This window comes from Lissotriton helveticus, chromosome 8, assembly GCF_964261635.1.
Source record: "Lissotriton helveticus chromosome 8, aLisHel1.1, whole genome shotgun sequence".
Classification (NCBI taxonomy): Eukaryota; Metazoa; Chordata; class Amphibia; order Caudata; family Salamandridae; genus Lissotriton; species Lissotriton helveticus.
In genome coordinates this window covers 961,889,942-961,902,021 of record NC_136069.1, presented here as the reverse complement: position 1 = coordinate 961,902,021, position 12,080 = coordinate 961,889,942, and the positions used below count along the sequence as shown (strand labels likewise).

The 12,080-nt window shown below is 44.0% G+C and overlaps 1 protein-coding gene across 1 annotated transcript in view; it reads right to left on the bottom strand.

The window, feature by feature from the left end:
• Window positions 1–12,080, bottom strand: part of IL1RAPL1 (interleukin 1 receptor accessory protein like 1) — a 2,344,491-nt gene that overhangs the window by 482,484 nt on the left and 1,849,927 nt on the right. Inside the window, exon 9 of the mRNA XM_078656096.1 lies at window positions 4,097–4,229. Coding sequence (XP_078512222.1) covers window positions 4,097–4,229 — 133 coding nt within the window. The remainder of the gene's footprint in view (window positions 1–4,096; window positions 4,230–12,080) is intronic.

Sequence of the window (12,080 nt, the reverse complement as noted above, 5' to 3'; positions counted from 1 at the left end):
TATGAAATGTTTATGAGAGTAGTAAAGAGAGGGTGCTGCGGGATGGACTGGGAGCAGGGGAAGAAAGTAGTTTATTGTGAGTTAGAGATGATAGTACCTTTTTGATTCCTGATGGACTCCGTAGAACAGTGATGTAAGTGCAAAGGTGTGGGTCATAGAATTCAAGATGTAAAATGTTCAGTTTATAGTTACAGGCTGATGATTAAAGACAACCCAGTGTGTGGCATGATCATTTACAAGTGCCTGGGCTGGGGTAGGAAGCCACAACTGATGACGAGATAGGAGATTACATATTCCCACACGAGACGAAGAACCGAGAGTGATCTCCTCGAGTGTTTGCAGGGGTTCAGCAAACTGCTTGTGCATACAACGTGTGCCTCAGTCAAAGTGAAATTCAACAGTTGGTGTATGTGGAGTCAAAGCACCACTCCAGCCAGTACTAGAATGGGAAACAGCCTTTATGACGGAGGCATTACAACGCATGCCATTCCAACGCATGTCGTTACAACGTGAAAGGCTTGTTGCACGGGGTAGAAGGTGTTGGAGTTAACTCTAACACCTTCTCTACTGTTGCACACACTGGAGTTGGAATAGTAAATTATACTATTCCAACTTCCAGCGCACCCCGACAGTAAGTCGGGGTTAAGGTATGAGTTGTAACAGCATGCATTGTAATGACATGCGTTGTAACGTCATACAATTTGCCAGGTCTGTTAAGAAAGTGAAGACATTAGAGAAAGTGTGTTTGTCGTCAGCTAGAAATTTGCAGATACTGTTGAGACAAGAGGTACTGTGCCACAACGCGACACCAAATCGTCATTCATATAATACGATAATGCGAAAGACAGAGACAACTAGGTGCAGTGAAGCACTAGATGCTGTGCTAGCTGAGTGTGAGAAAGCAATAAAAGTAGAGAGATTTCTAACATAAAATATTGCTATATGGCAGTAACAACCAGGTATGGAAAATGCAGTGAGAGGCAACAGTCAGGTGAAATAGAATACTGTGAGCAGAAGCAGGAGAATGCAAAGAAATGCAAAGGCAGTAGAAACCCAACACTATGCAAAGAGGTGAGAAGGATAAAGAATCCATGCAAGAAACAAAGACGCTTCTTATGCTCAAAGAAGAAGACAGCGCCTTACAGCCAGAAGAGCAGGTGCAACAACCCAAGTGTCATCCCGTGACTAGTGTGTGATGAGGGAGCCGATACAAGTGGTCAGCAAACTCAGGCTGAGCAAGCTCTGCTCCCTGTAGCAGAAAGTTAGCCAGGTTATGTTGTTGCCACATTACTAAATCCACAGCTTATCTTTGACACTGATCAAAGGCAAAATATTGGTGACAGATGAATTGCCTGGATCGAAACATTTGATGATTTCATTGATCTGCTGGAAGAAGCAAATGACAAAACCATAATTAAATACCTGAAGAATTTGGCAGATGACAGAGTAAAAGAGGTGGAAAAGAAAATACCACAAGGTGATGTAATGATGTACTGTCAAATCTAAGAAGCGTTAAACACCAAGCTCAATCCAACGCCAAATGTCAACTAGGAAAGGTACATTTTCAGTCAGGAAAGGCAGAGTGCTATGGAAATGTTGGATGAGTTTGTGGAAAGACTTGTTTTGCCCATAAAGCATTGCAAGTTCATTGAGTTTAATGAGAATGATGCTGCACGTCTCAGAGTAATAGAAGGTTGCCTCCCCAATTCCTTCAGACGGCAAATGTTGAAAGAGACACTCAGCTTGAAGCGAGTACTCAAGGCTACCAGAGTGGAGGAGAGAGCTCACAGGCAGGCAGCTAACATGGAGGCTAAGCTCAAAATGAAACAGTGCTGAGTGTGAAAAGTAAGTTGAAATAAAAAGGCTGAAGACAATAAGGTAATGTCTCCAAAGATAATGAAGTTGTGGTTCCAGTGTAGATTTTCCTTTCCACATGAGGGTAGATGTCCCGCCACTGAGCAGGTATGCAAAGATTGCTGGAAAGAGAACAATTTGGTAACAGTCTGTAAAGTGAGGGAAAGATCAAGTGTGGTATGTCAAGAAAACAAAATGGAGGCAAGATCAAGTGTGTCCCGTCGAGAAAACAAAATGGATGCCAGAACGTTCCAGACCCGATGTTCTAAACATACCCTCAAGTCCGAGTGGTAACATCAATTGAGGCAAGTAGAAACTGAACTATGTTGATTGTCTTAAAATTTTTCATCTAAAGGTTTGTCAAGTGACAGTGAGGAAGATGGGTGTGCAATGTCAATGCTGACTGCAAGACAATATGCACATGTAGGGCTAGCTCCTTGCAAGAAAGAATGCCAGTCAAAACTAGGACGTCAGGTGTAAGTGAGAAATTCATTAGGGCACTGTCCCAAGATCATACTGAAAGTGAATGGGGGCTCCATATCTTTTATCATAGACAGTGGAGCCTCAATAAACATTGTGCCAGTGCAGAACTACCATGAACTGTCTCCAATGCCCTGCTTAACTCCATCAAAAACCAAAGTGTATACGTGGGCTGCTTCAACATCACTGCATAATCATGGTTCATTCATAGCCACAGTGAAGAATAAAAATATAAAAGTACAAGTACCAATTCATGTCTTGCCAGGCACTTCAATAAGTGCATGTTTACTCAGTTTCAGTACTGCTGCTGACATGGGACGGATTTCAGTAAACTACAATGTTAATGCCTACCATGAGATAGTGAATCAGTTTCTGTCTTTTTTCTCATGGATTAGGAAGACTTAAGACCATGAAAGGGCAGCTTCACTTAAATGAGAACATGTGTCCTGTTGCTCAATGACATCTTCCAGCTGCATTCCACTACCAAAGAGGCTGTTGTGAAAGAACTTGATACCTTATTAGAGCATGCCATCATTTAGCGATCCACTGGTCTGAAGCCATGGGTATCACCCTTAGTGGTAGTGCTGAAAAGGGATAGTGGAGGAGTTGTGCATATCTGCTTTGATATGTGCCCAACAAACACGGAGATTGAAAGAGAATGACATCCAAGTCCGCACATTGCCATGATTATGCAGCTGAATGGGGCTAAAGTCTGTACCCACCTTGATTTGAACAAAGGGTATGAGTTTCATCAGCTGCAAAACATATTCAGGATGTAATTAATTGCATAATACATCCAGTCACAAATGTTTCCAATTAAAGTACTGACATACTAGTTTTTTGGGCCCTGTGAGAGGAACATGATAAAGCTCTTACTAAAGGGTGCTGTAAACTTGCTGATGCAGCTCTCACTCTCTAAATGCGGAAAAATGTGAGTTTTCAAACCAAACTCAAGTTCTATAGCCATGTCTTTTATGATAGGGGAATGACTCCATAGCAGAACAAAGTGCAAACCTTGTCATCCAATTCTCCTCCACAAATGTACTATGCTGAGATCTGTCCTGGGTGTGGCTAGCTACTGTTCAAGGTAAATATGTGAGTTGGTAAACCACATATGACAGTGGAGATCCCTCTACTGGCAGACAAGGGGTAAGAGTGGTTGGGGTGTGGATTCCTCCTCCCAGCAATAACTATAATACAAAACTAGTATCCAGGCTTGTTAAGAATCTACAAACAAATTGTGTGTGTGGGGGTATGCTTTTATGGTCACATAGACCGAAATAACATTTTTCTGAACTGAACTGAAGAATTCATGATGAAGAATGTTCAGTTCATGGTTACACACTGATGAATAAAGACGTGTGGTGTGATCATTTACAAGTACCCATGCTGGGGTAGGATGCTACTGAAAGTGGTGAAGTTGTTTATGATACTGGTACTCTTGAAAGTATGATGCAAGTAATGTGGCCAAGAGTATAAAGTTAATGAATTGATGTTCATATCATCTTCCATTAAAAAATCACAACCAATGATAAAAATGTCCCTATTAAAAAATTGTATATGAACAAACTTTTCCACCCATCTGTACACGAGTCCGTCCATCTACCCATTCAGTCAATTAATTAACTCTGATATACAAATTCGATTTAAAATAATGTTAAAAAGTAGAACGCTCCATTTCATTTAGTAGAATAAAGCCTTTGAAAATAAATAGAAGCAAAGAGTTTTGAACCTGGTTAAACTATAAAGACATTATTGTTACCTGAAATCACTTTCTCTGACACGATGTTCATCCAAATCCTCGATAAACTTCTCTCCTTTCATCCAGTAAATTATAGGGCTGATGTCCCCACTGTACCCAAAGAAGGCTCTGCATGTTAGATTAGCAGAACTGCCTGTAATATAAAATAAAAAAACTGATGTGTGTTTTAAGTCTGCCAGAAGCTTCATTGTTAATTGACAAACAACTGACTGCCTTTTAGTTCTCGCGTCCCTTACTGCAGGATAACTAGTAGTTTCAGACACAGTCAATAAATATTTAATGTATCAGTAACTATGAATCAATCTGATATAATAGATTGTACATTTTCAGAGTAACAGTTTCTTAACAACTCTAATCACAAATCCATAAAATAAATCCATTGAATATTAAATTTTTCGTTTCTTAAAACATGTTTGTATTGTGTTTGTCCAATTTATTAATCCACATGTATGGCACAAGCTTCAAAAGTTGAGACTTTTACTTTTATGCATTTTGTAGTAGGCAATATAGAACTACAGTACTAGGACTTACACATTACAAAATGCACTTTACAAATTCTATGGGCGGAGACCTCTGCCTAGACCTCTCATCTTTTCTGTACGAAGTCTCTGCAACATGTGTGGTGATCGTTGCACAAAAAGGAATGTGTTTTTATAGTAAATGCAGGTGAAAGAAGGGGGAGTGATGAGAAAATGGAGAGTATATTACTCCTAAATGGGAGGGTGTGCACAGTTTTAAGGAGGGGATTGGGAGGTACATTTTAATATAAACCACACAACCAAAAGTAAGACAGTTGTATTTCACAAAAAACATTTCTAAGGTAACTGCAGCCCTAAATGTATCAAAAAAGGTCTAAATGGAAAGCATTTGACCGGGTCAACTGGAACTTCTTACAGCGGATCTTGGCTCATTTCAAAATAGGGGATCGCTTTCAATCTTGGATCGCGAGCTTTTATCATCGCCCCCAAGCGCGGGTTCGCCTGGGAGGCGGTCTAGCCCCTTTGAAATTCAACGTGGTATGAGGCAGGTGTGCCCCCTCTCGCCTCTTCTGTTTGCTCTATATGTTGAGCCGCTAGCGCAAAAGATTCGCGATAATCCGAATGTACAAGGCATCACCTTTGGAGGAGAACCACATGTGATCGGCCTATATGCTGACGATATCAAAGCGGCTCTTGATCGGCCGGAGAGCTCGGTACCCGCATTCTTGGCGGAGGTGGAGTCCTTTGGTGGGGTGTCCGGTTCCGGATGAACAGGGGAAAATCACTGATCCTCCCACTGGGCAGGAATGCCCGGTCATCTCCAGGCACGCCTGATTATGGAGGGGGCCTCCAGACACGATCACAGCTTCCGTACCTGGGCATTACCCTTACCCCATCCACAGAGGTGACAGTCGCCCTCAATTACGCAAACCTCATGTCCCAGATCCGCAAGGACTTGACACGCTGGTCCAAACAACTGCTCTCCCTGTTAGGGCGAATCGCGGCGGTTAAGATGTCGGCCCTGCCCAAGATTTTATATATTTTTCAAACTATTCCAGTGATCCCTCCAGCCAGTACCATTGCGAACCTACAGGCTGCCTTTCAACAATTTATTTGGGGGGAAACGTCCGCGCTTACACAAACAATTGGCATACCGGGGGATGGATGAGGGGGGTCTGGGAATCCTTAACCTCCAGCAATATTTTCAAGCAGCACAGCTCCGTTATTTAGTGGAGTGGTACAGACCAGAATCCGAAAAGAGATGGTTATTTCAGGACAGGGCAATGGCCCAGACATCCCTTTGGAAGATACAGTTTCTACTCCGGCAACATAGGCCACGATACCTCCAGAAGTTACCCATCACCCGCACCATCTTGCGAGTGTGGGACACGGTTGCTGTTAAAAGAGACCTTACAACCTTCCCCTTCCCACTCACCCCTCTCTGGGATAACCCCGAACTCCCGCCGGGCACAGATCCTCACGCCTTCCTCCAGTGGCACGAAACTGGCTGCAGATGAGCTGGTCATCTTTTCGATCTGCAGGGTTTTCTTCCCCTCTAAGACCTGACCCAGGGGTATGGCGTTGTCGCGCCCCAACTCTTCCAATACTTCCAGCTCAGACACTGGCTCACACACCCCGACTGTGACGGACTTCGAAAAATGGCTAGTGACGAAAGATTCGGATAAAGGTCTTATTACTGAACTCTACAAGATGCTTACGCCCCCACTTGAGGCAGGTCACGCTGCGGAACAGAAACTCTGGGAGGCGGAGCTGGAGAGGATACTGTCAACCCGGGAGTGGCGCTTAATTTACTACATGGCCAACCACACAACACGAAACACTGCAGGCAGGGAGGCGGCAGTAAAACTAGCCACTTATTGGCACCTTACCCCCGTTAGGCTTAACAGAGGGTAACCGTCCCGTAGCACACTTTGTTGGAGGGGTTGTGGGGAGAGAGGTACCATGACTCACTTACTTTGGGATTGCCGAGAAGTTAAGGATTACTGGAAAGCGGTGTTAGACGACATAGATAGCACATTTGATACTGAAATCCCAAGACTCCCAGCCTACACTCTCCTAGGTCTTTCAAACACACTCACCTTCCCCCTGAAATCTATTCGAGGGCACCAGATGGGTATTGCCATGCAAGCTGCATCTCAGCATTTCCTATCACTCTGGGGGACGAACGCATTTACGCCACACTCACGCAATCAGCAGCAACGTTCCACAAACTTTGGCTGCCACTTCTGTCCCTTCTCGCCAAAGAATTTAACGAAATCACGTGCCCTAGATACCTCCGCTTACTACGCCTGACAGAGGCACAGAATGACTCTCACAGGTCAGATGGGGGAACATGCTGAAAGAACTGTGCAAGACTCGATGACTATCCTACAGATCCGGCGCACTGTTTGGGGTGGGGGGAGGTCAGGGGGGGGTTTCTTCGGTTTTGGTTCTTGTTGTTGTGTTTACTCAACAGGCTAAGCGAGCACTGCTTTTGTTTCAATGTCACATTTTGGCCCATATATCACGATTGTCGCTTGCTCGGTGGAGAAGACTTGTTCATCTGTCCCATATGCTACTTCTATGTGGAGCTCTCATTTTGCACTGTAATGACTGTGTCTTTTATTGAAATCATTAAAACAAATTTGAATTAAAAAAGGTCTAAATGTATTCGAGCCCATCATTGGACTAAGCCATGCACAATGCATGGCTAACCACTGGTACTTCAGGACACTCAAATAGAAATCACTTGAGGCAGGGAATTAAAGTAGGAACTAAGCTTAAATGAGTTGCATTAGGTTGACATAAAATCAACAGTTAAAGTACAGTCATGGTTACAAATTAAAATAGAAAAACACAAAAATCCACAAGTTATGGTTAGAACCACAATTCATAACTCACACAGCAGCCATGCAAATCATATCTCACACACCAAATGTAATGCTCATGACTTCACTCAGATGCAATTACTAATGTTTTAAATCATCTCCCAAATGAGATTGCACATCACATTATCCTTATCAGTTTGATAGAGGCAAGAACAAAAATAGTATCTTTAATTCACTTAATTTGATGCTGTTGCTTAGTTACATTTCTTTTAGGTGTTGTTAACTATTAGTAGAAATATTGTGAGGTCATAAGCATTGTTTCCGGTGTGCAAGTACCGGCCTCTCTCAAACCCGTCCAACTAACACTCAGTGGGAGGCCAAACCAGGTATTCATGGCCATAGCTGTAAGTTGGCAACAGTTCCTGACAACCGGGCATTTAGCTGTGTTCACTGCGGTTGGCCACAGGTCTCAGCACTCTGTTGGTTGAAACTCCTGTTGCGCAAGGCATTCTGGCCATGCTCAGCATGGGGTTGACCAAAAGCTGTCTGCTGTGCACATAGTGCGTGGGAGGTTGGCTGCAAGCCCTCACCTCCAGCTAGGCCCTTCGCCAACCCACCAATATATTATATATTGTTGTGATCAAGACCGGGTTTCCCCGGTTGAAACGCGTCATGCTGCCAGTCAAGAAGGAATAAATCACTTTTTCAATTCAAGTTGCACTCGATTGGTCTGTATCTGTTGCTCCTGAACTTCTTCACTACAGGATCCTGGATTCTAAATATATATATATATATATATATATATATATTCATCACAAAGGTGCCCAGAAGCTTAGAGGAGCACTCGACAGCGCATCCACCATCCGGCGCTCGTCGTCAGCCTGCCTGCAGGAAGCCATTAATTATATTCGCCTGACGCGTTTCAGGGTCTATAACCCCTTTCTCAAAGGCATTTTTACTTCGAACAAAGGCGCTGAAACATTCTTTAATTTACTGATGTTCATTTATTGGATGCTGGCCCCCACGTGACATTATGAGCCCTGCTGAGTGCAGTGTGCAAGTCCTCTGCATTCTGGGACATGCAGTCTCCATCAGTAAATCGGCGCCACAGAGTTCATTATTGCGAAGGTTTTCAAGTCTATAGTAGATTCCAGAAACCTTCGCAATAATGAACTCTGTGGCGCCGATTTACTGATGGAGACTGCATGTCCCAGAATGCAGAGGACTTGCACACTGCACTCAGCAGGGCTCATAATGTCACGTGGGGGCCAGCATCCAATAAATGAACATCAGTAAATTAAAGAATGTTTCAGCGCCTTTGTTCGAAGTAAAAATGCCTTTGAGAAAGGGGTTATAGACCCTGAAACGCGTCAGGCGAATATAATTAATGGCTTCCTGCAGGCAGGCTGACGACGAGCGCCGGATGGTGGATGCGCTGTCGAGTGCTCCTCTAAGCTTCTGGGCACCTTTGTGATGAATATTGAACGCGGCCGTCCTGCCGTGGGGGGAGCACCATCTCTAAGGAAATGAAAAAGAGAGGCCAAGGTGGGAAACTTTTTCCAGTACCGAAAGGCACAGCAAATCATGTAAAGCCAACTTACCTGCAGGATTCTGGAATCTACTATAGACTTGAAAACCTTCGCAATAATGAACTCTGTGGCGCCGATTTACTGATGGAGACTGCATGTCCCAGAATGCAGAGGACTTGCACACTGCACTCAGCAGGGCTCATAATGTCACGTGGGGGCCAGCATCCAATAAATGAACATCAGTAAATTAAAGAATGTTTCAGCGCCTTTGTTCGAAGTAAAAATGCCTTTGAGAAAGGGGTTATAGACCCTGAAACGCGTCAGGCGAATATAATTAATGGCTTCCTGCAGGCAGGCTGACGACGAGCGCCGGATGGTGGATGCGCTGTCGAGTGCTCCTCTAAGCTTCTGGGCACCTTTGTGATGAATATTGAACGCGGCCGTCCTGCCGTGGGGGGGGCACCATCTCTAAGGAAATGAAAAAGAGAGGCCAAGGTGGGAAACTTTTTCCAGTACCGAAAGGCACAGCAAATCATGTAAAGCCAACTTACCTGCAGGATTCTGGAATCTACTATAGACTTGAAAACCTTCGCAATAATGAACTCTGTGGCGCCGATTTACTGATGGAGACTGCATGTCCCAGAATGCAGAGGACTTGCACACTGCACTCAGCAGGGCTCATAATGTCACGTGGGGGCCAGCATCCAATAAATGAACATCAGTAAATTAAAGAATGTTTCAGCGCCTTTGTTCGAAGTAAAAATGCCTTTGAGAAAGGGGTTATAGACCCTGAAACGCGTCAGGCGAATATAATTAATGGCTTCCTGCAGGCAGGCTGACGACGAGCGCCGGATGGTGGATGCGCTGTCGAGTGCTCCTCTAAGCTTCTGGGCACCTTTGTGATGAATATATATATATATATATATATATTACCTACTGGCGATAGCCAGTAGGTATATATAGTTAGGATTTTTTTCCTATGGGATTTTTGAAAATTCTATGTCGAATAACTTTGGCGTTTGAGGACAGAATTGGCTGAAATTTTCAGGAAAATGGAACATTTTGTTTCTGAGCAGCCCCTGAAAATTTGGGGGGGTTTCGTCAAGGGGGGGCCGAGAAAAAAGGGGGGTCCCAAAACGTGTTTTTCCCATGCAATTTTCCATAGGGCGGTTGGCCTCACTTTTAGCCCGAACGGCTGAATGGATTTACACCAAACTTGGCAAAATTGTAGGGACTGGTAGCCCGATGTGCCTTTGCTATGTCTCAAGATATAGGCTCCAGTGGTTTTTACGAAAATTAACTTTGAAAAATATATATGGGGCTACATTGGGCTATATATATGTTGGAGCCCAAATGTAGCCCAATGTAGCCCAATGTAGCCCAATGTAGCCCAATGTAGCCTAAAGATGGCCACCAGAGACAAAAAAAAACAAATGTAGCCCAAATATCAGCCAGATGTAGCCCAACTATAGCCCAATGACAGAATGTCCCAGAGTGTTCTAAAGAACAACTAGAGTGCTAACAGTCCTACTTATTACAAAGGTATGGCACACCTGAAGCCATCTTGATTGGAATAAAGTGGTAACTCTTAAAACATTTAATTTAAAAAGGAACAAAATGAGGGGGTTCATTTTGCCATAGAAAGTATGATTAGCGAATATATGATGAAATCCCGCATACCATCAGTCCGCAAAAAAAATCCTGCATGTACTATTAGGCCGCAAATTAAAATAACGAAAACTTTTAGAACGAATATGCCTTTAGCATACACTAAACAACTAAACTACCCTAAACCCTAAAACACTACCCCCAGCATGACCCTACACTACACAAACAGTACAACACTACCCTAAACCCTAAAACACTACCCCCAGCATGACCCTACACTACACAAACACTACAACACTACCCTAAACCCTAAAACACTACCCCCAGCATGACCCTACACTACGCAAACACTACAACACTACCCAAAACCCTAAAACACTACACCCCAGCATGATCCTACACTACACAAACACTACAACACTACCCTAAACCCTAAAACACTACCCCCAGCATGACCCTACACTACACAAACACTACAACACAACCCTAAACCCTAAAACACTACCCCCAGCATGACCCTACACTACACAAACACTACAACACTACCCTAAACCCTAAAACACTACCCCCAGCATGACCCTACACTACACAAACACTACAACACAACCCTAAACCCTAAAACACTACACCCCAGCATGACCCTACACTACGCAAACACTACAACACTACCCTAAACCCTAAAACACTACCCCCAGCATGACCCTACACTACGCAAACACTACAACACTACGCAAAACCCTAAAACACTACACCCCAGCATGACCCTACACTACGCAAACACTACAACACTACCCTAAACCCTAAAACACTACCCCCAGTATGACCCTACACTACACAAACACTACAACAATATCCTAAACCCTAAAACACTACCCCCAGCATGACCCTACACTACGCAAACACTACAACACTACCCTAAACCCTAAAACACTACCCCCAGCATGACCCTACACTACGCAAACACTACAACACTACCCAAAACCCTAAAACACTACACCCCAGCATGACCCTACACTACGCAAACACTACAACACTACCCTAAACCCTAAAACACTACCCCCAGCATGACCCTACACTACGCAAACATTACAACACTACCCTAAACCCTAAAACACTACCCCCAGCATGACCCTACACTACGCAAACACTACAACACTACCCAAAACCCTAAAACACTACACCCCAGCATGACCCTACACTACGCAAACAGTACAACACTACCCTAAACCCTAAAACACTACCCCCAGCATGACCCTACACTACGCAAACACTACAACACTACCCTAAACCCTAAAACACTACCCCCAGCATGACCCTACACTACGCAAACACTACAACACTACCCTAAACCCTAAAACAGTACCCCCAGCATGACCCTACACTACGCAAACACTACAACACTACCCAAAACCCTAAAACACTACACCCCAGCATGACCCTACACTACGCAAACACTACAACACTACCCTAAACCCTAAAACACTACCCCCAGCATGACCCTACACTACGCAAACACTACAACACTACCCTAAACCCTAAA